The 25,470-nt window shown below is 52.3% G+C and overlaps 9 protein-coding genes across 9 annotated transcripts; 4 read left to right on the top strand and 5 right to left on the bottom strand.

Annotated features, from left to right (window-relative positions):
* Nucleotides 1–1,010: 1,010 nt before the first annotated feature.
* Nucleotides 1,011–9,050, bottom strand: K460DRAFT_375382 (uncharacterized protein; the record flags this gene model as incomplete). Its single annotated transcript, XM_040934759.1, has 10 exons — nucleotides 1,011–1,133; nucleotides 1,198–1,393; nucleotides 1,446–2,000; nucleotides 2,052–2,395; nucleotides 2,582–2,675; nucleotides 2,854–4,737; nucleotides 6,006–6,222; nucleotides 6,347–7,255; nucleotides 7,324–7,415; nucleotides 8,305–9,050. 10 exons carry the CDS (start codon nucleotides 9,048–9,050, stop codon nucleotides 1,011–1,013), a joined length of 5,160 nt encoding a protein of 1,719 aa, XP_040791093.1.
* A 171-nt stretch (nucleotides 9,051–9,221) lies between these two features.
* Nucleotides 9,222–12,078, bottom strand: K460DRAFT_427668 (SNF5-domain-containing protein; the record flags this gene model as incomplete). The annotated part of the gene is made up of 3 exons (XM_040938276.1): nucleotides 9,222–9,910; nucleotides 9,961–10,239; nucleotides 10,300–12,078. The coding sequence occupies 3 exons, from the start codon at nucleotides 12,076–12,078 to the stop codon at nucleotides 9,560–9,562; spliced, it is 2,409 nt and encodes an 802-aa protein (XP_040791092.1). The 3' UTR covers nucleotides 9,222–9,559.
* Nucleotides 12,079–13,268: 1,190 nt separating this feature from the next.
* Nucleotides 13,269–14,501, bottom strand: K460DRAFT_281344 (vacuolar protein sorting-associated protein 74; the record flags this gene model as incomplete). Its single annotated transcript, XM_040928483.1, has 4 exons — nucleotides 13,269–13,319; nucleotides 13,376–13,869; nucleotides 13,937–14,183; nucleotides 14,241–14,501. The coding sequence occupies 4 exons, from the start codon at nucleotides 14,499–14,501 to the stop codon at nucleotides 13,269–13,271; spliced, it is 1,053 nt and encodes a 350-aa protein (XP_040791091.1).
* A 466-nt stretch (nucleotides 14,502–14,967) lies between these two features.
* K460DRAFT_353496 (acyl carrier protein) lies at nucleotides 14,968–15,646 on the bottom strand (the record flags this gene model as incomplete). Its single annotated transcript, XM_040931719.1, has 6 exons — nucleotides 14,968–14,975; nucleotides 15,032–15,070; nucleotides 15,122–15,170; nucleotides 15,221–15,301; nucleotides 15,356–15,373; nucleotides 15,422–15,646. 6 exons carry the CDS (start codon nucleotides 15,644–15,646, stop codon nucleotides 14,968–14,970), a joined length of 420 nt encoding a protein of 139 aa, XP_040791090.1.
* A 145-nt stretch (nucleotides 15,647–15,791) lies between these two features.
* Nucleotides 15,792–17,182, top strand: K460DRAFT_308944 (NADH-quinone oxidoreductase). Its single transcript, XM_040930117.1, has 3 exons — nucleotides 15,792–16,345; nucleotides 16,417–16,682; nucleotides 16,733–17,182. Exons 1-3 carry the CDS (start codon nucleotides 16,050–16,052, stop codon nucleotides 16,861–16,863), a joined length of 693 nt encoding a protein of 230 aa, XP_040791089.1. The 5' UTR covers nucleotides 15,792–16,049; the 3' UTR covers nucleotides 16,864–17,182.
* Nucleotides 17,123–19,393, bottom strand: K460DRAFT_308939 (SURF6-domain-containing protein). Its single transcript, XM_040930116.1, has 4 exons — nucleotides 19,268–19,393; nucleotides 19,119–19,211; nucleotides 18,644–19,062; nucleotides 17,123–18,583 (listed from the first exon to the last, which is right to left on the bottom strand). The coding sequence occupies exons 1-4, from the start codon at nucleotides 19,283–19,285 to the stop codon at nucleotides 17,548–17,550; spliced, it is 1,566 nt and encodes a 521-aa protein (XP_040791088.1). The 5' UTR covers nucleotides 19,286–19,393; the 3' UTR covers nucleotides 17,123–17,547.
* Nucleotides 19,394–19,542: 149 nt separating this feature from the next.
* Nucleotides 19,543–21,923, top strand: K460DRAFT_384631 (uncharacterized protein). The gene is made up of 3 exons (XM_040935505.1): nucleotides 19,543–20,030; nucleotides 20,080–21,140; nucleotides 21,191–21,923. The coding sequence occupies exons 1-3, from the start codon at nucleotides 19,889–19,891 to the stop codon at nucleotides 21,587–21,589; spliced, it is 1,602 nt and encodes a 533-aa protein (XP_040791087.1). The 5' UTR covers nucleotides 19,543–19,888; the 3' UTR covers nucleotides 21,590–21,923.
* A 557-nt stretch (nucleotides 21,924–22,480) lies between these two features.
* On the top strand, nucleotides 22,481–23,728 carry K460DRAFT_238274 (uncharacterized protein; the record flags this gene model as incomplete). The annotated part of the gene is made up of 1 exon (XM_040927297.1): nucleotides 22,481–23,728. A coding segment is annotated over one exon (1,248 nt), but the record flags the coding sequence as incomplete, so codon positions are not given.
* A 505-nt stretch (nucleotides 23,729–24,233) lies between these two features.
* K460DRAFT_375375 (uncharacterized protein) lies at nucleotides 24,234–25,258 on the top strand (the record flags this gene model as incomplete). Its single annotated transcript, XM_040934758.1, has 2 exons — nucleotides 24,234–24,518; nucleotides 24,575–25,258. The coding sequence occupies 2 exons, from the start codon at nucleotides 24,234–24,236 to the stop codon at nucleotides 25,256–25,258; spliced, it is 969 nt and encodes a 322-aa protein (XP_040791085.1).
* Between the last annotated feature and the right edge of the window lie 212 nt (nucleotides 25,259–25,470).

Raw genomic sequence — 25,470 nt, 5'->3', positions numbered from 1 at the left:
TCATATGTTCAATGTGTGCAGATCTTGGTCCGTCGATACCTTAGAAGTGCATCTTGCTAAGGCAGTTTGTCTACGTACCCCTTGCCTTGTTATGGAATGACGTGTGCAACGTGTCAGACCGGTGTGGAGCACGGTCGGCCCAAGGCTCCCAGCTTACGATTGATAGCCTCACTGTCCGCAGGAATACTATCGTCACCTAAACGGGGAATCTGCTTGTCACCACGCGAATCAAGGACAAACATCAACACTATCAGATACACTATTGTCCCATTTGTAGCTTGCTAAACTTACATACCCCTGCTAAAATAGCCAGTAAATATCCCCTCAAGAAAGTGATATGCAAGCTTCGCAAAATAGGAAAAGACAGCCAGAATAGTGCTGCGCGGTCAAATTACAGAGACTCTTTGTGCTCGGAGGTTGAAGATTCGAAGCCCCCTTCATGCTCATTAGAGCAGAAACGCCAGATGAGAAGCTCCACACCGAGAGCTAAGAATGTACAAAATGCTAATGTAGAACTCCTCGCTATGCAGTTTGGTACAGCGGAAAGCTCTGCTTGATAAAAGCAAGAGCTGTAGTAGACTTGCAGACGTATGAAAAAGCTCGGACAAAGCCGAGCGTTTGACCGCCGAATCTGGCCAGTCGTGTACAAAAGTCCGCCAACAATACAGAGATGTATCTAGTGCTGGAAGAGATGGATGAAAAGCTTTTCGGTGAGGTTAGGGGAGGTGTGCGTTGGCGAGGACCGTGCCGCACGTTTGTGAAGCGAACAAATTATTGTTCGATTTGGGAAGTTGGACGAGAGCTGAGCTTGGCCTTTCAGCCAGCCCCGGACTTTGGGCACATAGTTTGATGCCGAAAGTTTCAGGGCCGAAGTCCAGGAGCGCATGTCGGGAGATGTGAATTGTTGAGCTCATGAGGGAATTATGATGGTCCAGACTCATGCCAAAGGGTGTGGGTGGCGTACGCAAAGACTAGGCTGAAAGTTAAATTCGGATTCGGTTGAATCACGCTCAAGCCTTGAGACGACGCTGGATGAGCTCCTCAAGCTTCAACAAATGCGTGCGCTCGTCCTCGGTGAGCGGCGGAGCAGCAGCGTTGTCAAAGGCAGTGATGACATCCGGAGGAGCTTCGGACTGTTTCACGTGAATTAGCGCCAATATCGAAACAACGCAAGTGGGGCACAGGGAGAAGTCTTACAGTGAGACTGAGGATGAGCGCGGAGATCTTGCCCTCGCCCAAAGCGATGTCTGAGTCTTTCTTTGCTACAATTGCGAGATTGAGTGCCGCTTGTTGTGTTTGAACGGAATGTGCAAAGAAGTTTTGCATAGACGCCTTGCGTTGCGCTGCAGCCTCTGCGGCTCTTCGCGCCTCGTACTCCTTCATAACACGGCCACTGGACGATGCGTTAGTGACTAGAATGATAAGGGTAAGATGAATGCACGTACCTCTTAACCTTGCTGACGAAGTCAAGGATGAGGCCTTTTTCGGGAACACGGAAGATCTTGGAGTTGAGATCCTTCGGGTCATCAGGACTGAAGACGTAGTTGCCTTCCTCATCAGTATCGTCGTCGGGATCGTTCATTATTTCGATCAAGCCGTTGTTGCGCATGCCACGCGAGAAGGTTGGCTCGATGACCTCGGGTTCCCTGCGCATCCGAAGTCTACGTGCAACCCGGATGACCGGCGCCGCGTCGACCATCTTAACATCGTGATCCGGCTCATTCAAATCTTTCTGTATCACACTACGAAGATCATGTTCAATGTGACGCGGGCACCTCCATGCGTCTCGCTGAGATGCCTCAAGGTTGATTTGTGGCGGGTTAGCGAGAGGCGGATCAACGCAGTCCAAGTGCCAGTACGCGTGACAAAAGTCGCACTTGAGCATTTGACGCTTGTGGCCGCTCGAAACACCACACTGCGTGCACAAGATGGGTTTGTGGTCGCCATCGAGTAATCTGGTGTAGTCTGGCTTCTGGTAGCCATAACCACTGTTTTTTGCTCTGTTGTCGTGTTAGTGTCAAAATTCGCGCGAGAGGACGCGTCACACTTACAATGGGAACTTCTTGACCTCTTCAAAGTAGGAACCATCAGCTCGTGCAGAGATGCCTTCAAAGATGGTTTGAACTTCTTGAGGCAATGCAAACGCGCGAGGGTTGGTACGCTCGAGCGACTTGAAAAGTGGTCCAAGGCTTGTGTAAGAGTCCGCAGCGGATTCATCGCACGCACCCAGCTTCGCATTGCATTCGTAACAATAAAATGCGCCGTCAGGCACTTCGGTACGAGGCGGATCGCAGCAGAGAAGATGAAAAACGCGTGGGCAGCCTTCGCAGCAAACAAACTCGCCCGGCCCTCTACAAGCAGAGCAGAAATCGTCGCTTTCTGATTGTGGCGAGTTCTGGCATTCTGTTAGAGGGGAAGAAAGAACTGAAAGTGGAGGTGAAAAGGGGAATTTGATTGGAGTGAAATTTGTTGTGAGCAGCATTTGTGTTGGGGGATGAAAAAGAGTGAGTGTTGTTGATGGGTTGTGTGGTGGAAGAGGAATGGTGTGGTTGGATGCTTCGGGAATTTGAGTGGCACTTACAGGGTCATTGTCATCAGGCCCCAGCTGTCTCGAACCGCCACCGCCATTAAATGCTACACCAGCAATAGGTCCTCCGTCTCGATTTTTGACTGGCCTGTGCATGTAACAGTTAGTCTTGTGACCATTTGATGAGACTTACGGACATGTACGATTCTAACACGTAGAGCGTGCTCGGTCGACCGCCGAGCCCGTACTGAAACGGGTATTGCCGTGAACCAACGCTCTTACCAACAGTGGCAGGAAAAGGGAAACTTGTAATGAAGAAGACTTACGATCGCTTTGTTCTAGCAGCCTGGCCGTTGGTGAGCTTGAGCCGCTTAGGAGCTGGACCGACTACTGGCGTTGAAGGTCGCGTCGCTGCAGCCGACTCAAGCTGAGGTGAGGAAAACCGGGAACGATCCTCTCGCAATCGCTTTGTACCGTGGTGTGGTATTCGGCCAGCACGTCGCGGTTGATCAAAGCCAACAGGCGGTCCTACCGCGATTTGGGAATCGGTCAGAGACTCAGTTTCGAGGATCTCGTCGTCAAAGCGAACGTCGGACACTGGAGGAGGGATGTGCTCGAAGTGACGCATCGGCTGCTGCTCTACCAATGCCTTTCGCACCTCTACTATACGCTCGTCTTCCGCTTGTTGCTCCGCGGTTGGCGGCTGGTGCTTGTAGGCATGCTTGCCGAACAGCTTTCCCATGTTGCCCTTTGCTTTCTTCGCAGCGCGCGCATGTGCAGGATTCTTCCCCTTTTTCGGTCCTGTAGTAGAAACAGCTGTGACACTTTTGCCGTTGGCCTGTACGGGCTCTGGTGGACCCTTTTGAACGATCTCTTCGTTGACGTCGGAAAGCTCGGAATCACTTGCACCTGTATCGGGTGTCTTTGCTGCTGGAGTTGGTGCCGTGGTCGATGCGCCGCCATCGATATCCATTTCAGCGTCTGGCACAAGATGACCATTTGCTGTAGCACGCTTTCGCGGTGATTTCGAAGGCCTCCTCGGCGTTGACTCCGCTGAGGTATCGGCTACCGGAAGGGCCGGAGCTGTACTAAAGGGATGAGGCGAAGGTTGCGCGACTTCCTTTTCAAGAGCTGAATGTAGCGCTCGATGCGTGGCTTTCGTTGCCGCTTCCATAGTGGTTGAGGTTTTCGGAATAGTGAGCTTGTGATCCTCGGTGTCATGTACAGCGGAGACCGAATCATCAGGCACAACTTCGCTGCTAGCCCTCGGTGAAAGCTGTTGAGAAAAGCGCGCTGTTCCATGATTATCCGCACTTCGTCGGCCATAACGCTCCTCTTGTGCCCGCTGTCGTTTGGCCTCATTCCTTATTCGCTTGCGGATGCTCTTGACGCGCATGCGAAATTCATCCCACTGCTCATCCGTTGAGTTTCGATGCATGATAGAGTCTAGAACAGCCGCGACAAAGGTATTTGTTCTGCTATGCTCGAATATCTCTTTCAAAGCTACGCCGACACCGCGTCGGCCATCCTTATTAGCTCTCGAGATGGCATCGTTGACCGCGATAAGCAAGCGCTGTGTGCCCGCGTCTGCAGGTTCCAGTGTCTGAGCTGCCTGTACTGCCGGGCTTGCGGAGACTGACACCGTCTTGCTGTGGCCATTTTTAACAGGCGACTTGCCGTAGACAGGTGTCTTGCCCCTGATGGGAGTTTTGGACAGCCTCCCTTTCTTCTTCGTCTTGGCTGGCTCGTAGTCATCATCCTCCTCTTCCTCAAGAACCGGAAAGTCAGCCTGCATCTCGTCCTCCTCGTGCCGCTCTGAATCATCAGGCTCGAGCTCAGGAGCCGGAGTCACCTCTGGCGTCGACCCAACCTCGTCCCCGAAGAGCGCATTGCCCTTGCCCAAGAACGCATGTCGGGGAGCCGGCTCGCCCAAAGCACGCGCGCGCTGCTTGTCCTTTGCTTTTGGTGGTACGCCGAGGGGGGCCATGTTCTCTAGCACGCCGTGCCGCGCAAAACCGTGCTCTTCAAATGAGGGTGCCAAAGTCTGAGGTTGTGGCTCAGTCCACTCGGTGATTGATCGTTGCTTCTTCTCGTAGGTTGGTTCGCTTGGCGTGCCGGTAGGGGAGGCGTAGGGCGTGGTGCTGGACCTGTGCTGTTGCGAGCGAAAGTCGCGCTCCCGGGCAGACTTGCGGAGGGCCGGCATGGCGAAACTGCAGATTGGTTAGCGCGCTGTAGTGAAATGGAATTGATTCACTTGTACTTCACGTGCTATCCGAGAATTCTACGCGCCCCTAGGCCGTGCCCGTTGTTCGTGGGTCGGTAGTGGAGGTTGCTAGGAGGATGAATTTCGAGGGAGGCCGAGCTTTGGACGGGCACCTTCTTATGTCAGCCCCCTACACGACCACAACTATCGCGGGGCGTCGTGGAAGCCTGGAGAAACAACTGTTCAATAGGCAGAAGGCGCTAATCGAACTCAATTGTATATTGAGCGAAATCAAGTTCGACGTGTCAAGGAGGTGTTGCTCCTTATCACGGGGAGGGGAAGAGTGTGTTAACCTCATCACCCGCTTCTTGAGAACAATACCTTCACCTTCACCGATTCAAGAACAATAAGCGCACAGGTGACAGTTACGCAAGGAGTTTGCCCAGATCAATAAAACTAGCACTTCAGACCAAGAGGCAAGATTTGCGCTTCTCTTGACTGAGTACTGCAGAGTCAGGGGCTGGCATTCAATATTTGGCTTTCGCTTTCCCACCGCAGTCTGTGTACTAGGGCAATGCCTATTCGTGAGCCAGTTGAATTGGATCCAGGCAGAGACAGTGGTTGCAATAAGTCTAGGTTATGTGTGGAAGAGAAGCTACTAATTAAGCATCTATCTCAAGAAAAGGGGTGAGGAAACACTCTATGATGCAGTTCAAAATTGCCATAGACTTGATGATTAGATTAGTAGCTCAGCTCGCATAAGCAAGAAGGGTGTAGACATGCATCCATGAGCTTGGCGAGGAACCCGGGCGTATGGCCGTGTACAGCGGCTTCACACAGTGTGCCAAATCCATCATAAGGAAAGTGGATAGTCTTGTCGAGTAATAGAATGGAGGTGGACAATCTGAATAGACGTAGTTAATATGATGCTAAAATGATTGATGGCCTGAAACGTATCGGTGGTCACATGCTGTAGATCGTTGACCTGCATCTCGGGTGCGTGACACAAACTTGGATCAGTGTCATGGCAAGAAAGAGACTGGATGAGGATGCCGGATAGGAGATATCTTTGAGGTTGCTATCACTGCTAGTTGACCATCCTTTCACCCGCTTTTGGGAGCAATTCCATGTGCACCAAGTTCGATCATACACTACGGTGTCCCCGGTGTGCCGCCTTGTTCTTGATGGCTGTGGTGGCGTGTATGGTCCGAATGGCACCCTCATAAATAGAAAGTACTAGAAGCGTCCAGATTCATCTTTTGGTGTGACGTTTACTCCTCGTCGCTTCCCTCCTCCTCGGCAGCGCCGCCTTCAGCAGCCTTCTTGGTAGGCTTCTTCTTCTTCTTCTTGTTCTTCTTAGTCGACGTCTTACCAATAGGCTGTTCAAGAATCTTGAGAATCTCCTCATCCTCGATTTTCTTGTCCGACTTGTACTTGGAAGTATCGAATTCAGCTGGCTGAGCGAGGCGCTGTATGCCGTTCTTGGTGATTGCTGTAATGTTGTTAGTAGATCATCTCAGACAATTTTCATTTCACGACCAAATGCATCTCTATCAATGTCTCGGTCAAGACTAGGCAACCGGCGCATCAGGGGGGAGCATGGATCCTTGACTTACCAACAGTGCTGAACAACCTAGCCACAGGCTGGCTCTCCTTGTCGATAACGACCTCGTACTGACGAAGCACGCCAGCTCGGACACACTCCACCACACCAACCTTGGCGCTCTTCTCATCCTCAAGCTGTCGCAGACTGAAAGGGAAAGTGCCGAACTTCTTAACAACTTCAGACAAGAGCGACCTCGAGGTGGGACGCTTGAGCTGGTAAGTGGTAGCCGTACGTCGGTGAAGGGTCGTCCTGTTGCCATTGTTCTTGACCTTGCCGCTGCCCAGACTGACACCAATCTCGACACCCCACACCTCGCCGACTTCAGGAAGACCCTCACCTCTGACGCCCTCACCAGGCGCCAATATGATCTTCTTCTTGGACTCGATCTCGTTGTGCTCGAATTGCCAGATGGTTGTGCTCTCGACGACATTGCAGCCGTACGCCTTGACGACCTTCTCTAGCATGTTGGTGATCTGGCTTTGTGTATAGGCCTTCTTGGATGCGGCCTTCTTCTGTTCCTCCTCGTCACCGTGAGCAACCAGACCCGGTGGCACCATCAGTCTCAATAGCAGCTCGTTTGCGTAGTGTGTCGCGAGTAAGAGATCTGCCTCTCGTCCAGTGACCTCTCCATCGTTGCCAACAATTACGTTGTCACAGACGATTGTGCAGAAGCCATCAATCTGAGCGCCCAATTGGATTTTAACGACTTCTCCCTCCTTCAGTGTGGCCGCAGCAGCTTCCTCAGCGTCAGTCTTGAGCGGCGTATATGGGGTGACGTAGGCGCTCGGCGAGATGGTGGTGCAGTGTCCAATGCCCTTGAGGACCTTCTTGCCCTTGTAGACTTTGCCAACCTCCTCGGCTAGCAGCTGGTCGCCGCGCTCACAAAGCTCGACGATGCTGGCGTCCGCCTTGATCCATCCTGTAGCTGTCAGTTCGAGTTGCTTTGTGGTTGTGGCGGGGTAGGCGCGAGTTGGGGAAAGAACGCACCTGAAACTTCCTTGAGGACTTTCTGGGAGATCTCGGCAGCAACCTTGTACTTGGTTATGGTGTCCGGGTTCGCGAGAGTGTAGTCTGTCAATCTCTATTAGCTTGTGTGACGACTGAATATAGGACTCGAGGCCAAGCTCTGTTCTTGCGCGGGGAGCTTCAACGGAGCTTAAAACTGATGGAAGGAGTAGTTTTTGCATACCAACAGCTGTTGCTTCGGCCATCTTGAAGGTAGTTGCGTATGTTCAAGTTGGTCTAGAGGCCAGAATGAGAATGGTGAGTCGAGGCCGTACCTGGTGTTTTGAGACTTGTGCCCCACTAAGAGGGGTTGCTTCCTCGCTTAAAACCCAATGACGGCAATGCTTCACAGCGACCACGTCCGTTTTCACCAACAGGTGAATAAGTCCAATCGCATCCGGCAATGTGGCTTGTGACAAATTTAAAACTGTGTCTATAACATTCATTGATCTTTGTACCTAGGGTGCCGTGAGAGCTCGAGACGTTTCATCACACTAAGTCGCCGGTACGACATGCTAGCACAGATCGGATTGTACTATCGAAATCCAACTGTTGGACACCAGGTGAACTGTATAAGCGGAGGTTCAAAGAAGCTGCACAGCATCTAAACTATTCAGCCTATGCTATATGCAAGGCATTTCATTTTCTTTGCGGCTACAAGCACTCGACTTGAAGCTAAATTCAAACATATATGGGACCATCTACCATCTCAGCCCATACAATTGCTTCCTTCAATCACCCATAGTCCTGGTGTACCCGATATGTTTCTAAAAAGGCCTCCTTAGAAAGCCTTCTTAGATGTTCAATACCACATCAGCGACTACGGCTCGATGATCAGAATTGTAGATTCCATCCTCAAATCGGTTGGCGAGTACACTATACCCCTCGACACTCCAGTCCTCTCCCCGCCCAACAAACACAAAGTCAATCACCTGCAAGTCAGTGTCATTAAAGTCTGTCCACGTATTATGATTGCCGTACTGCCACTTGGCCAATTGCTTCGTATCCTGGAACGGCGAGGAGGGCGAATTGAGGATCTGGTGCGCCTCCCCAGTAACTTCCGAGTTGAGGTCACCAGCGAGCAAGAAGGGGATCTTCTTGTTACTCGTGACCGAGTCGACAAGTCGGATGATGATCTTTGCACTCTCCCTCCGGCTCACTTCGCCCGAATTGTCGAAATGCGTGCCCATGACCACCACCTTCTTCTTGCTGGCAATGTGCTTGAGCTTGCCGACGGTAACAATCCTGATACTTCCAGCATCCCAGCCTTTCTTGCCAACAGCGCCGTCTTCATTCAACCACACCGTCTGCCATTTATCGAGTCTCCAGACGGATTTGCGGTAGATGATAGGACTGTACTCGCCAGCTTGCTTGCCGTCATCGCGGCCTACGCCTATGTAGGCCCACTCATCTCCGTCTTGGCTTGAGCTGTCGCTGTTCAACCCGCTCATAATATCAACAAGTTGTTCATGTAACACTTCCTGAAGACACACAAACGCCTCAGCATTGTGCAGCGTGTTGTACTTCAATTCATCGACAATCTTGGACTTTCGGATGGACCAGGGCTTCTCGCCTCCATCATAGGGAGGGCTGGATGCGTAGCGGATATTGTGGGTAAGGACACGGACTGGGAGGGTGGCGTGAGCTTTCATGACCAGGGTCAGAAGAGCGATGACAAGCAAGCTTGTCTGAAGGGTTGAGCGGAGCATGTTGAGATGGAAGAGTCGACCGTGGTCGGAGCCGAACACGTGATTGTACTGATTCGATGGGAATGTTTAGGGAGGGATTGATTGGCAACGGTCATAAACAAAGCAAGAGGTGACTTGGATACTGATCATGAACAAGTATGCGATGATTCTACTGACAAGCTGCCATCTCAACCCTATATATATATATGTGACACCAGGTGCTAGAATGAGGATGAAAATTGACTGGTATGAGAGACTATGAATTGCAATTGCTCCACTGTTCGGGTGAGTCCGGTTAAATGAAATGATACATGACACAAGGGCTACTACTTTGCAAATTGTAGCCGTCAAACAAGAACGCCAATGCACCAGCACGCTGTGCCCACGTGCTACTCCTTACGCCAAGAGTGGTCTACTTATTTTGTACAACGGAAATTGGACAGTTCCCTAAATGCGCTTGCGTACATGAAAACATCCACTCTTAATGCTCTCTTACGATTCATGCTGATCATTGAACACGCCATCATCCGCTAGGACTGTACCGGTTGACCTGTCCGTTTCGCCACGTTGTTCATGTGTCCGCGATTCCTGAGATGTAGTTCGAAATTATTGACTGTGCGTTCGGGACCTGCGTTGTAGAGCTTCCCTGGGCAGTCCATGCACCGTATCCGCGGTAGGAAGTACGCTTTGTGGTTTGGTGGTAGTGGGACGCTCGTTGATAGGTGGTCTAACTTGACAGTCTTCGATTCCATCTTTTTCGTTTCTGGATTTTCATGTGCCTCATTCATGACGACATAACGCATCGTGGACTCGAATAGCTCGCCGGGGTTTCGATCGCGTAGATCTTGCAAAGCTTGCTGAAGCCACGGCGGAGGTGGAGGCTATACGAGATTAGATGATGCACGAACAGGGTAAATTTGGGACCTCTTACGTGTTGAGATGTAGCAGGCGTCGGCCACGGCGCATCCATCGAGCCATCAGACTTGTACTGCCACTGCTTCTGCGGTTGTGAGGTTGGTGTAGGCGTCGTTGGCGGCCTCGGTGAGGCCTCGACAGACGCGGGAGCCCCAGGTGTGGAGCGAGGGGGCATAGCAGGCGAGGGAGGAGGAGGCATTGAATTCGCGGTGGGTGTGCTTCGTGCTGGAGGAGCTGCAGGTGCCATCATGGGTGTAGAGGCAGGCTTTGCAAACGCTCTCGGATTTCTTTGCCACTCTCTTAACTTTGCAGGTGATATGCGTAGCTTGACTATCAATGTGGTGGGTTCGGGGACGCTTTCGTCACGCGCCTCGTACCTCAATTGCCTTGTTGTCCTAGTTTCGTGGAGGCTTTGGAGAGTAGAAATCTCCGGTGTTGCTGATCGCCCAATAGCTGATCGCATAGCGGCTTGAGCAGCAGTCGCAGCACCACGCATACCTCTGGTTCGAGCGGTGCCCCCGGTCAGCTGGGCTGGGGCCGGAGACTCGAGCACAGAATCATCGCTGTCAGACTCGTCCGAACTACCGTCACCGACGCGACGGCGACCTTCTCTTGCTTTCCGCGTCGCTTTGAAAAGATGGCTCTCCTCAACCGTGTCAGCGGCGCCAGGAAGAACAGACGAGACTACCAAGGTTCGAACGGTTCGTTGGCGGTCTTTGAGGTCCGGAAGAGCAGGGCCTCCGCGTCGGTTAACAGAGCGTTTCTGCCGCCGTTGTTCTCGCATGATGGATAGTTCAGCGCGTTCCAGATCAGTGTGGCTTAGCTCGTATAGGTAGGGTTGGTAATCTTTCGTTGACTGCATAGGTCGGAACACGGAGGGTAGCGGCGAAGCTAAGAAGTTATCTTGAATGTCTGCATCCTCGACGGGCCGTCCATCAAAGGGATGGCCTGTTATGTAGAGACTCTTGGTGAACATCTGACATTGCTCTCGTATTGAATGGGCAATGGCCGTGGTAAACTCTCCGGATAACGAAAGATCAGCGGCCATTTGCGAGGCAAATTCCTCGGGCGCATTCAAAGCATTATTGATTTCCCATTCAAACTGGTCGACCAGTGTATGTTGGCCAATCGTAATATTGAGCTTGATCAATATGCGCATTTCATCGTTCTTGTATGCTGAATATGGCTGATGTGGATCGAGCGGCTCGTCGTCGAAAAAGGCATGTGGGTAATAATCCTGGATCTGTTCGTGTATCTCACGATCGATCTGGTGCATTACGTTTTGTCGCAGCTCTGGAGGTATCTGAAAATCCTCAACAAGGGTCTGGGCGAACAATATAGGGTTGGTAACGCGGTCGTGCAAGTTCCAGGTGAACGTGTCTCGGAGCTTCAGCCTGTCCAACTCAATGTCCAATCGCACAGGTACAAGCTCCTCGATCTGCTCTGCTTGCTGCGCCCCCTTTTCTCTCGGAACTTTGAGCTGGGGCGCGAGCCGACGACCGGCGCGCCTGGCGTTCTCGGGGTAGAGTAACTGCGGTTGTACGGCGGCGCGAGGATCTCTAGGAGGAGGGACGTCCGTCAGGCCATTGCCATAGCCAGCATATCCAAATCCGAAGATTGCGCCTGGATTCTGGCGCCGCACAGGGTACACTTCGTCGCGGTAGAAGTGGCGCAGGTCGTTCAGCTCGCCATAGACCTTCTCCGAGTGCTTGTTTCGCTCGTACTTGTTGACACTGTCCAAGAGGTCGCGCGCAATGTAGCGGTTCAGAAGGTGGGCCTGCGCGGCCGTGGATTCGCCGGGCTGGCTGGGTGTCTGCGAAGGCTTTCGGGTTCCTGAACGCGATCGCTTTCGACTCGGCGACGCGCCATTGATGGCTTCTGTTGGCGCTGGCGATGCCGTGTCTGCTTTTGCGTCTGTCATGTTTACCCCGGAGGCCGCTAGCACCGCCTTGGCCTTTTGTTTCCCGTCACGGATCGCGTTGAGCTCGTTTGGCGCCGTGTCAGGTCCATTGATGCTTGCAGAGGCATGGGCGGGTTGGACGGCACCGTCACCGTTGACGCCGTTTTGGGACGCGCCGTTCTGGGCTTGCGCGGATGCGAGGGACTGGGGGTCGGCGGAGGAGGGAGAGGGCATGGCGGAGAGAGAATATCTATCGCGCGCAGCAGGAGCGACCTGCTAGAGACGTGCCTCTGTTGTGGAGGGCCGAGGCATGGACGGACGTGATGGAGGCTGCTCGTGTGGTCAATGGACGTTGGGTTGGGTGGGTGCGGTCGTCGCGACGTCCCGGAGAAGGGGGCGGGTGAGCGACGGCAGCATCAGCAGCAGCAGCGCCGCCATCTCAGGGAACGACGGCCATGGCGACACGGGGCTCGAGAAATCTACGGCCGACGAGGAATAATAAATAAAAACCACATACCTTTAGGAAGCATGCAATTTGCGCGTCGTCACAGGTCACAGGGCTGGGCTGGGCGTCTGTTTGGCTGTCCAGGCAGGAACTGCCGATCGGGTATGTCAAGCGCGCAGCAGCAGCAGTAACAGCAGCCCGTCCGCAAGGCTTTCACAGGCGAGAAGTATTGGCACTCTCTCCCGAATCGGCGAAACACTGGCTGCGGTGCCTTAGTGAGGGGTCGGGGGGGTTCGCGCGGAGGATAAGCTCGGAATGATGTGTTGTGTGTGTCAGTCAGGCAGAGGCTTCGATGGATTTGCCGCCTCGTTCCCGCTTGCAAGGCGCCGAGACTGCCCATGGCGAACACTGAAGCGGCGCGTCGCGGCATCCACAACCGCAGCAGCAGAGTCCACAGCTGGGGGCACTTTGATGTGGGTTTCTTTTCCTGGACCTGGGGAGAAGAACACCTTTACCCTAGGCCCTCTCTGCCCCATGCTGCGCGCCCCCTCACGACATGTTCGTTCACTTCACTGCCAGTCATCACACGTGACGCCAAGGCATCCAGGAATAACGCTTATTAGTGATGGGCACCGAGTTGATGCTCCTGAAGACATGCCGAATCAAGTTTGTATTCAGAGGCGCGGACTCGCCCAAGTAGAAGGAAGAGGAAAAGTGGCCTAGTAATAGGAACACCCTCTCACGCACGGGTCCGACCACGCCTGGGCTCACTCGAGGCAACCAGGGACGCTCTGGACAGCACAGAAGAAGACACTAACCGCATTTCAAATTTGGCTCTAACATGAAGCCGCCTACGAACTCGCCGCTATATTCATTGGTTTTGCTGGCCGTAAAACTCCCAAGTTTCAACCTCTTACCATCATGCGCGACACGTCTCGACATAGACCTCGTCCTGACATGTCTAGCTGGCGTTATTATATTAAAGCAGTGAATCGAGCCGCGTGAACACGCTGAGGCACGCCGCGACCACCTGTGCTCATGTGTTAGCCCACTGCCCAGACTCAGTTCGTGCCTAGTGCAACTCACCTCAAGTGACAGTTCCTTATCCTTGGAACCATTGACTTCGTCAGTGATGACCTGGCCCAAATTGGCTCCCACTCCTTGCGAGCCCCCCTGTCTCCTTGCAAACGGCCACTGTGAGTACTCTGCCAGCAATTCGTCCACCTGAGCAAAAGCACGCTCTCGTGCTTCATGTCCCAGCGTCGTCAAGGCGTTCTCAAGTACGTTCGCGGCATACGCGGCGCAGACCATGGTAATCGTTCGGATGTATCTGAACTCGAGCTCTTCGGGGAGGAACTGGGTGCCTGGGAGGACCACCGTGCGGTTTGTGAGGACGTTCCGGACTCGGCGTCTAATCTCTTCCTTTGCGCCGCCATCGGCCATGGGATGTGTGGCCATGTCGAAGAGGAGGAAGTTCTTCTTCTCGGTGCGCAGGATGCCCTTGTCCACAAGGCCCTTGCATAGTCGTTCGCGTACTTGCTTCAGTTGGTAGCCAATCTTCATAAGATTCCATGTTTCTCCTATTGGTAGTGTCAGCTGTCAGAGTCTAGTCTAGATTCTGGTCCTGTGTAAGAGAAAGAGGCGTACCACTCATGAGATCGATCCACGAATTGACGCTCATCTTCTCGCTCGATTTCATCATCTTCAATGCCTCGTCCAACAGTACCTCCCCTGTCAGCGTGTCGTCAACAACCTCAATGACCCGGTCTGCCAGAGGGAACCGCCGCCGCGACGAGTCCTTCTGCATGCTCACGCGGCCTCGGAACGCCAGTTCTATGACGATACATCCTCGCAATGCATATGAGATGTTGTCGTTCCAAAATGAAAGATATCCCTATTGTGACTTATTAGCCTGTAGCTCGTAGGCATCCTCCCCTTGCAGTACACGCACCTGCTTGTCTTTCAGCCCCATGAGAATGATCTCCTCCATGAGCGTCAGCTTGGGCTGTTTGCTCCTTTCTGCGCTCTCACTGATATCCCGCGGGTCGAATGCAATCTTGTGGCCATTCTCCGAGCTCTCGTAGGAAGTTTCGGGGGCACGGTCGTCGTTGCGCCTGGGTGCTGGCGAGCCAACCCGGCTGCCTTCGTCCTCGCCAGTGCCTGCGGCGCCTCCTCCTCCTCTCCGGCGCGTCAAACCAGAGCTTGAAGCCATCGGGGGGTGGTTGTGGAACTGGTTGGGCCTTGTCGAAATTACAGGTGTTGCTCCTCAGCGAGCGCAGGGATAAGGACGCTTGGGCTGCGCATACGCGCACGACGATTCTCGTGGCAAGTTGGATGCGGACGATATAGGTGAGGGTAGCAGGCTCGGCGGCGTAGAGATAAGGGGGTGTCGCAAGTCGCTTGTACAATTACGAGTTGGGGATGTTCCTCGTGCCACAGCCATCAGCGGAAAGGGTGCTCGGTTATGCCAAGAGATCCTCAAATAATAGGGCTACCACGACGCTACAGCGAACCGACGCATCAGGAGGTGGATAGCTTCATTTCTATCGAAAGTACATGGTGCCGTCGTCCCAGGCGACTGTTTTACAAGGAGGCAAATATATAACAACGCCGGTAGAACCGACTACCCAATCCGCATCCATAGTCTCCAGCCCTAGCTCCCCGCTCTCAAAAGTTGCTTAGTGCGCTACACATCAATTAGCTTTGTAACTGGTGTAAGGAATATTGACGTCGCGTTCTTACCATCAGGCTGGGCCAGGATGTAGTCCACTGCTTGCTTGACTGTGATAGTATCAGTATATGACGAGTGTAATATTGCTACGAAGGACGTACCACTGTGGATAGCGTCGGCCTCCTTGTCGGGGATCTCGATGCTGAACTCCTACGGTATTGTCAGAATTGCCTTGTGTATATTCATCCACCACAACTAACCTCCTCAATCGCCATAACCACCTCTACGGTATCGAGACTGTCAAGACCGAGGTCGTTGTGGAAGTGCGATTCAGCGTTGAGCTACGGAATGTGAGCATGTGCCTCATCGAGCCGCTATGGATCATATATAGCTACCTTTGAGGTGTCTTGGACCTGCTTTTGAGTTAGCAATAGCTTCATCTTTTATCGCATTCCCATTACCTTGTCAAAGTTCTTCAACAGATCCATTATCCTGCCAGTGACCTCGTCTTGTGACAGACCGGCGCTCGCGGCATAGCATCGTACGGCCTGGAAGTATACCGAGGGAGTAGCTTGCTTCGGCTGGAAGAAAGAGGTTCGCGCGACCGGGCGAGCCATTGCGGCCTGGCATCGGGGTGCAGCGCGGACGGCTGACCTTGCGGACCTGAGGAGGGCTGTTCGGAACATGGTGGATATGTTTGAGGGGTGGCGGGGCGGGATGGAGAGGCGGTGGAGGTGGTGATGTTGATGCTGTATCAGAGAGTCGGAGAACTTCGAACTAAAAGTTACATTACGTTAGTCAGCCAGCAAGACGAAGTTGACGACCGTCTCGCGTACCTGCAATAACCACCAGAGATGACTAGATAGCTATTAACGGAGCCTACAGTTCGATAGAGCAGCTCGAAAGGCCTTCTGCCGATAATTTGAAGACTCGAAAGCTACTTCCCATCGTCGCCGCCGTCATTGAAGTCTTGGCCAATCGCAGCGTATCCGTTTGACAAGCAACCTCCAAACCCAGAATTCCAAGCTCGACAACAGCCACCTTACTCGACAGCACCACCCACCTTGCCAGCGACCTCTAGCGCCCACGATGGCCAGCACAAAGCCAATGACGATGCTGGTACGCGGCCGACCAGCTGCGACACTGCTCAGACAGTCGCAATTCGCGTCAGGACGCCTCCCATCGCCGGCTACTGTCGCCTTCTTCTCCACCACGCTCTCTCGAGCCGCCACCCCAGCAGGACCACCGCCGCCGGGCTTCCGGTTACCCAGGCCAAAGCGATGGGATGAGGGAGAAGGTGCATTGGACCGCGCGGGCAAGTACTTCTTGCTCCTGGAGATGTTTCGCGGCATGTATGTGTCGATGGAGCAGTTTTTCCGACCACCGTACGTACCTCTCAATTCGCGAGCTGTTGACTTGTGAAATGCTGGGAACTTGTGTTCTGATGAAGCCGCAGGTACACTATCTTCTACCCCTTCGAAAAAGGCCCCATCTCACCCCGCTTCCGAGGCGAGCACGCTTTACGGCGGTATCCTACGGGGGAGGAGCGCTGCATTGCTTGCAAGCTCTGCGAAGCCATCTGCCCTGCGCAGGCTATCACAATCGAGGCTGAAGAGCGAATGGATGGTAGCAGGAGGACGACTCGCTATGATATCGATATGACCAAGTGCATCTACTGCGGTCTCTGCCAGGAGAGCTGCCCTGTCGATGCGATTGTTGAGGGTATGTTATAGCAACTCGCGCAATGTGCATATGATACTGACAACGCTTAGGACCAAACGCTGAATACGCGACTGAGACAAGAGAAGAGCTTTTGTATAACAAGGAGAAGTTGCTTTCAAACGGAGACAAGTGGGAGCCAGAAATTGCAGCGGCCGCTCGCGCGGATGCGCCATACAGATAATGGGAGGCGTAGAGGATGCCAAAATGTAAATATAATGGTGCAGCCCATGTCTGACACAGCGATTCAGATCTCCTTTGTCAATGTACAAGAAGCCAGTTCAAGTTCTTCTATATGGCTTTTACACTGCTCAAAAATTCTCGATTTACACTTGCAGGAAGAAATGATTTGACACAGACTATGATTCAGCGTACGTTGAAGTGTGTTAGGTAGTCTCCCCATCTCACGAGCGAGCATGGAAGAGATGAACCCGGTATACAGCCATGGATTGTGGAGCGCCATCGATGTGCGGTAACGACGAGAGACGTCAAGGTGCGACGTTATTGGAAGGGAAGTTGTCGCTACTCGGGCGATTGTTGACACCCGCAGAGCATATACGAGCTACTGCTACTTCTCATGCACGTACAGCACCTTTCTATCAATTATACAAGACAAAAAGACACATACATCACGGTAAGGACCAATGGGGATTTTTCATCAAAAGACGTCATGATATTCAACGGCCATATATACTCCTAACGCTCAGATGATGCCGCCATGATATGGTATCAAACGCCAAATGCTTTCCCAATATTTTTGCATACCGAAACTCGATACGCTAGCCCTGGAAGAAACTCCCTCACATGTCCAAGACGATCTTGTAAGATCATTCCCTCTCTGTTCGTTTGCTCGAGTGTCTTGCAAAGATTATCTTGCCTTCATGGTACCCTCAAACCCCGGTCGCTTCACCTTCTTACCAGGCTTTTTGGCTTTCTTCTTTCCTCCTTTCTGCTTCTGGCCCTTCTCGTCTCTCCTCTTCTTTAGATTCTCCTCCCTCTGCTTCTGCTTCTTTTCTTTGCCGTGCTCGACATTCGTGAGCCTCTCCTTCCACTCCTGCTTGCTCTTTTCCTTTTGCTTTTGTTGTCGCTTCAAGCTCTTCTTCAGCAAACCTACGTCATCGAAGACTTTCTCGCCCTGCGCTCTCTTCTTCGCAGCGAGCCAGAGGTCCTTCTCTTGGATGTCCTTTCGCTTCTCTTCGTCAAGTCCGTTGATCCGCGCCTGTTTCTTTTGCGCGGCATCAAGGGCTGTCTTCGCATCCGACTTGCCCTTCTTCTTTCTTGACTCTAGGAAGCCGGAGAGATTGCCTTCAAGCTGTTGCCCGTCCCATGCTACTCTACCGAAATTGAAACTCCGCTCGTTTTCCGGTGACCGTGGCGGGAATATTGAAGGCGAACCTGAACCGCCTCGTATCCGTGCGAGCTGCTCTTCTGCCTTCTGCCGTGCCTCGTCGTCCTTGGCCTCTTGTCGGCTCACTTTCTTTGTCGCCTTGCGCTCAGCCTCCTTTTTCCGTCGTTGCTCTATGAGTTCAGCACGGTTTTTGGCTGGTCGCCCGTCGGGTCCATCAGCCTTGCGCGCTGCACGCATAGCCTCTAGCTTTGCATTCAATCGCGTTCGAAAATTGTCGTGACTTTGTTCGTCGATCTTGTAAGGCTTCTTTATCTTTTTCTCTTGTACTTCCTCGCCGGACGGGGGCAACGATGACGATGAGGAGGCGGCTGACACGATGGAAGCTGCGGAGGAATTGGAATTTGCAGCAGTTGAGGGAACAGTAGACTGACCCTCTTCGATGAGCCCGCTAACGTCCAACGCTTGTATACGATCGTCGGGATGCTCGAGTTCGTTGGTATCATCTTCATCGTCTTCATCGACTTCGTCCTCATCAGGTTCTTGCGTGGCCGTGAGACTAAGGAAGACAGAGTTAGAGGATGTGTCTTTTTACTACATGATCAGGAATATTTGTTACCTTTTGCTGAACTCGGCTCCTTGGGCCTTCTTCGCTTCTTGCTTCTGTTTCTTCTGTGTCGCCTTCGCCTTCTTCTTCTCCCTTCTCTTCTCAGCCCTTTCCTCGGCCTTTACCTCAGCCTTTGAGAGAGCACGTGTCTCGCCGGCGTCCTCGTCTTCGGTCACGGCTGGCTTGTCGACTTTGGTTTTCTGCTTCTTGGCTTTACTCTTGATGCCCTCTAGCGGTTTCTCCTTTTCGATATCCATGTCGAGGTCTGACGACGCGGCATCCGACACCTCGCCCTCCAGCTCGCGCTTCCGCTTTCGCGCGTTCTCGTCCATGACGTCTTTGGCGGACTTGTGAGAGGCGGGATCTAGCTTGGCTCGCTTGGCGGCCTGTCGCTCTTCGAGGGTCTGCTTCTTCTTCTTTTGCCATTGCGTCTGTGGAGCCTGGGTCAGCATGGAGCCTCGGCGCTGCAGGTGGGGGTGATGCGTACGCTGGTGATGCTCTCATCTTTTCCGTAGTATGTTTCGGCTGGGATGAGGGACATCAGCCCCTCAAAAGCCCGAGCATGGCTCTTCAATCGCTCCTGGAGGTCTCAGTTAGCGACAGGAGCGACAGCGCAGGGCCGTCGGTGCTGCATACCTCGAGAGTGTCGCCCATTGCAAAATCAGTCAAGGCCTGGGTTCTCGACGATGTTGTCGACTTCTTTTGGAAGCTACAGACCGTAGAGGGGGCGGGGGAGGCTGCAGCGGGCGTGTCGTGTGCGGGTCGAGAAAATCGAGGTCAAAATGCACGACGGGCCAAGATTTCGCAGACTTTCACGCTAACAAGGAGGACCCTCAGAAGTCCAGCACCGCTTTTAAGTGGGCCAATGGGCTGTCGCGACCCCAACCACCACAACCACCACAACCACCACCACCGCGCTCTGTTTGTGCCGCCCGAGCTCATCCACAAGCATCAGCCTCGTTTATTGCTAGGGCTCTGCGAATGATGCTCAGCTGTCAGATTCGCTGATACTTCCCTCTACTACGCAGTGCAGTAAAGATATAATAGGCCAAGGTGACGCATTTGCTGTACAAGCCAGTAATTGGTGGAGACGCGTACGCACAGCCACCGAGACGCAAGCACAACCTCTTATTATATGTGTTCAGAGGACCGCTTGGGAAACTGAGGCATATTTGTAGCGCCTGTCAACCCAGCTTAAGTAGCCCATCTCTTTTTTATCAACCCGCAAGCTTTCCGCTGTCTCGGTCTATCGCTCCAATGACTTCACCGGCTATTGAGGCCAAATCTCTATCGTCGCTTACAACACTTGCTTCCAATCCGCCAGCGTATCCAAGAAATCCAACCCACGTGAAGCATGAGCCGCTGGCGCTTTACATTGCCCGCGTTCCCGGTAGTAGAGGTACGGCTCTTATACCAAGCCTGGTTCATGTGACCTAACAATGCTTTAGATGTATTTTTATCTCCCATGAAACCTCGAGAGAAGGTGGTCACTGCCGAGGATATCCAAAGCTCCCTCTACTTCGTTCACGTTGAACAACCTGAAGATGTTCACCTCAGCGATTTTCCTGATTTCCAGCATCCCGACTACTCAGAGCTACGCCAGACCTCTCCTCATCGATTACCAGCGCCACCAGTCCAACGTAAGGCAGTCGCAGGGGTAGCACCTGCTCCTATGCGAAAGCCTGTGCCTGGAACCCTCGCACTCATCAGTAACTTCGAAAGCAGACAGAATGCTAGTGCAGGAAGCTATTCCCAAAGGCCCGGAACCCTAGGTTCGGATCACAGTCTACGTCGCTCTTACGATTCAAGTCAACATCGACAGGAGAATGAGAGACCAACAGCTTCTCCGCGCAGATCCTCCGAGAGGCCGCCACCTGCTAGCACTTCGCTTACTCTTATTCGACGAGATCCAGCGTCTGGCGCTCAATGGAATGTTGCGCGAATTGAAGATCCGACCATCGTCGAAGTTTCATCTTCAACGCTAAATAACGCTACAGCAAAGAGGAGGGCTGGGGCGCCAATGTACATCGACGTGTTGAATCCGGGCTACTCGAAATTTCTACATTCGGACGTTACAGACAAACCTGCTTTTTCAAGCTATAATAGTGAGATGTCTGTTCGAGCTGATCATACAGGGATGCTATCACAACCTCGGCAATCAGGACCACCGCTAAGCAGTCAATCAACTGCAAGCGAAAACACTTTCCGTCGACGCTTGTGGATGGAAGGATCACAATACACCAACGGCGGCTTTGGGCATCGAAAGAATGACTCGTATGATTACAATACTGGACGTCCTGGTTCGAGAGGGAGTTACAGTGGTCAAGCTGAGAGGACTTCAACGGATCTACATCCTCAGCCATCACCCGCATTCTTAACTCGCGAGGATCAGACGTACAGCACCATCCAGGTCTCCGACAGGCAGACAACCTTCCGCGGCTACGTGTTTACAAGCCCATGGAATGGTCGATGCGAGTTCACCACCGGTGCGGGCGGAGGCTCTTTAAAGGTGTTTACATATCCTCACCTAAAGTTGGACCTTGCTAACACTGCCTGTAGTGTCGCCATATCGTCCCCGGGCTTCAAGGAGCACCGCCTGCTGCTATGCAAGTCAGTGAGCTGAGATTCAACCTTCCGAGCAGCTCTAAGGCAGTTACACCTCGAGCGGAAGAATCATCAAAACGATCTTCTATTTTCCATCGAGGTCGCCACAGTCGTAACAACTCTTCAGTGTCAGTCAACCCCGACGAAAACACCGGGGATGTTAGGAACTCCCTAGACCGTCTAGATCTATCACTAGGGCAGGAGTTTGCTGGAGGTGGCTTCGGTGGTAAACAGGCGAAGCTAGGGAAGATCATCCTTGAAGATGAAGGCCTGAAGATGATGGATTTATTAGTGGCTGCCAATCTAGGACTGTGGTGGAGAGCCTATGAGAAAGCAAGCGCGACTTCACGCTAGGTCTGACCAGGGTGACGGTGGAGGGCCCAGACAAGGACAGATGATTCTAGACCTCTTGATAGTAACACCAAACAGTGGTTACCAAGCGAAGAAAGACAGTCACTTGCACAGTTATTGCCTGAAGTACCTCGGCTCTTGATCACCGCTACCTGAATGTTGTCCAGGAGATATATTCAAGAAGTCATGTGTACAGTCTGTTGATTAGCCGATTGAAAGGTATATGAGCAGGCTTGGCTAGCTTAAGTTTCGCATTCACTTCATCCTCCTCAAGTATATACCCAACCCACTTAGCTCTGGAATTAAATTAGAGGTTTATCAAATCATTTAGTCATGGATTTCTAATATGCTGTCCAAATATGGGCGACCTCGGATTAGGAGGAAGCCTGGAGTCCTTCCTCCAGGGCTCTCTGGCTGGCTTAGCGTGGCTGTGTCGTCATTTCCTAAAATAGACCACCTGGGCACCGACACAACGGTCAGCCTTCTATCGTCCTGCGCAATTCCAAAACAACGATTAAGATCAGTCCTCTGCTAAATACACAGCTAATCGAATTTTCTTTAGAGCGTATGCGAGCTCCTCAACGGCGGCAATCTGGAAACACCCCCGTGCATCACAGCCTAATCGAAGACCACTCTCTTCCCTCTTTACACTCATTGATCGGCTTCTTGAGGATCTTATGTATCATAAAGGAGATCTTTCGTTTAAAAAGGGCCTCCTGTAACAAAAGAGCGCTAGGCACTCAACGCTAGGAAAGACTGAATCGCAAGACCTACGCCAGGATGGATTTCAACAAGATCTTCAATCACTTCTTCGTTCTTACTGTCCATCTCATCATCATCGCAGCGCCCGTATTCAGCGAGTCTACCCAAGGTTCCGAGCTGAGCGAAATACAAGGCTGGTATTCCGCCCCAAACTACCGCAGCACTCTAGAAGTACTCTGGCTGTGCTTGTTGACTGTCTTTCTTTGTTGTTGGTCAGCTTTTCATCCCGACATCTCACAACCAAACTCAACCTGGGTACAGCAATATATTGACCGTACGGTTGGGCTTCTTATTGGAGTCATATACCCCGAGGTCTTCCTCTATATGGCCTTCTTTGAGCGATTGGATGCCAGATCAACAATGCAAATTTCGTCCGATGTACTCGATGAGCGATGGACCGTCACACATGCATTCTATGCAAATATGGGCGGATTTGCCTACAAACGAACTACAAACGAAGTGGATGCAAGGGGCCATGAGTGCTTTGAATATCTGACTGCATATCCGGTCAATCGCCTACTCATGAGCCAAATTGATCTAGCCGGATTTCCGCTGGAGAAAGATGTTAAAGCCAAGGGCAAGGCTGATGGAATGGTCAGGGCCTTAACCATTACGCAGATCGTCTGGGTACTGGTACAGAGTGTTGCCCGTACTATTCAGCATCTCCCGCTTACGACTCTCGAGATCAGCACGTTGGCGTACATTCCATGCGCCATCTTCGCTTACGCTCTTTGGTGGGACAAGCCATATGAAGTGAGTGTTCCAACACTACTTCGTTTCAAGCAAACTGGGGTCGCAAATCTAGACCTTGACTATAAAGAGACGATCACTCCGTGTCAGGAGCCTATCGCACAGCATTGCAAACACTCGAGACATATAGCAACACGCACATTATTGCAAAGGCACCAACTATTTAGAACCCAGAAGTACCGCACTTACGAAACAACAAGGCAATGCATCGAGGTCATCCGTTTGTCACTCCTCCCCGTTGGCATATTCGGATTCTCATCGGCAGTAGTCTTTCTTGTTGTCGGCGCAATACATCTGGCGGCCTGGAACTTTGAATTTCCATCCTTGTTCGAGTGCTGGGCATGGAGAGTGTGTTCAATTGTTATTGCAACCATCGTTCCTATCTCCTGGCTCTTGACGGCTGTGCTGCTGCGCGTAACTACTGATCAATGGTGGGACGGCTTGGAAGGCAAGGATACGCTCGAAGAGTTCCGAACTGTGCGATGGATCAGCATGGCCATACAAGGGTTTGCAGTGACATTGTATAGTCTTGCGAGGCTATACCTACTCGTGGAGGTTTTCATGGGGCTACGAGCATCGCCAATGGGAGTTTACAAGACCCCGGAGTGGAGCAACTTCCTGCCGCATGTTGGATGAGTTGAAGTGTCTTAACCTCTTATGACTACCGGGTTCGAATCGTTTATTAGGAAGTGCGGTACCTACTCGTACGTGATGGCAGGTTGCCAAAATTACATGCATTCCACTCCCACTATCGACAATTGTCGATTAACTATTTATGACAGTATTCTTCGCACGGGTGCTACATAGGTATTAGGAGGCTCACTAAGTTCGAATGCTCCTGCGTAGTCTTATCGGTAACTGCTTGTTTGGAGGACCAGCCGTAGAACGCTCCGATGCTCTTTCCCTGTGCAACAGATCGTCGTGGCCGCCTGCCTCATCTGCTTCTCAGGACCTGCTTATAAGATGTCTTCCAAGCGGCTTCACCTCGCTCACTCTTCAACCTCCAAACATCATCCGCCAACAACCTTACCTTGATTAGACCTAGCAACTAGCACCATATCCGGCTTTCGTTCAACATCTCTCACCTAGCGGCCTAGCAACGATTACGTTCGCCAGCCGGATTACCAAGCTTAGCATGTCCTCATCCTACCTCAAGGTCCACTCACGGTTTACCATAATGCTCGTCACCGGCATCATCCTCGCTCCTACCGCCTTCGCTACACCCGCCGTGCAGGACCTCGTTGATCTGAGGACTATCATCAATGTGGCAGCGAACACTATCGGAAACCCGAACAACCCGAACAGAGGTTGGGGGTTTGGGTTGCTTGGTGGAGGTGGCAATCAAATGGGTACCGCCGATCTCATCAACAATATCACAACGACGATTTTGCGATCCAAATTCCAGCTCAACACGAATAAGGTACGCCTTTGCTTCTGACTTGTCTTCTGAGGACTATTGTGACTAATGCAGGACAGACGTCCTGGCTCCTTCCAGACAACACAACAAACGCCACTGGTCCCAGCAAAGTCCCATTACCACCCACACTCCCCTTGACTTCTAGTATACTCCTCCCCCCGACAGCTCCGGCAGCCCCAACAGCCACTCCAACTCTCGGTAACATCACCAAAGACCTCTCAGCATCCTACATCGACTACATTTCCTCGATTCCCAATCTTAGCTCCGGCCTCACAACGCTCGGCCGATCGTATCACAAAGAGATGAACGCCCCTATTTACCAAGCAATCGACGCTCTCCAGCAAAGTATCTCAGCGTTCCAATCTACGATACTACAGAGCGAGTTGATCAGCAGTCAGGCCATCATACGTACGATCCGCGCGAGCGGTTCACTCGAAGACGCACAGCAGGCATGGAGTCGATTCCTCAACTTGCCCGGACGCGTGAGTAGCCCTGGGGGCGATACTGGTGGCAGTGATGATGTGAATCCGGTTGGTATCAAGAAGAGAGCGGGGACTTCGACGAGGCCACCAAGTGCGGAGGGAAGACACTACACACACAAGGAGCTCTGGGGAAGAGATGAGCTAAAGGCTAGGCAGTCGAAGGAAGGGAAACCAAGGTGGAGCGATGCTATCGTCCGGCGAGAGGAGCAACGTGCGTGGATTGCCGAACATGCCAGAGTGGAGCGACCTTACGTTGCTTGAAGTGGTCTTCTTTTCCTCTCTTCGACCTAGTTTCGCAATCGGTCTACTTGATAGCTCTTCTCTCGCAAAATAATACATTCTGGAGGTTCTCGTTTCGAGAGTTACTCATTTGCCTTTGGTGTGATCTTTCTCGCTTTTCCAATTGCACGTAGACCTTTGACTTTTCCAACAGGACTTGAGCAGTTGGGCAAGCTCGGTATTAACTGAGACGT

This window comes from Cucurbitaria berberidis (genome assembly GCF_010015615.1).
Source record: "Cucurbitaria berberidis CBS 394.84 unplaced genomic scaffold K460scaffold_2, whole genome shotgun sequence".
NCBI classification, from domain to species: Eukaryota; Fungi; Ascomycota; class Dothideomycetes; order Pleosporales; family Cucurbitariaceae; genus Cucurbitaria; species Cucurbitaria berberidis.
The sequence above is the reverse complement of the archived record's forward strand: the minus strand, read 5'-3'. Positions and strand labels throughout refer to the sequence as shown.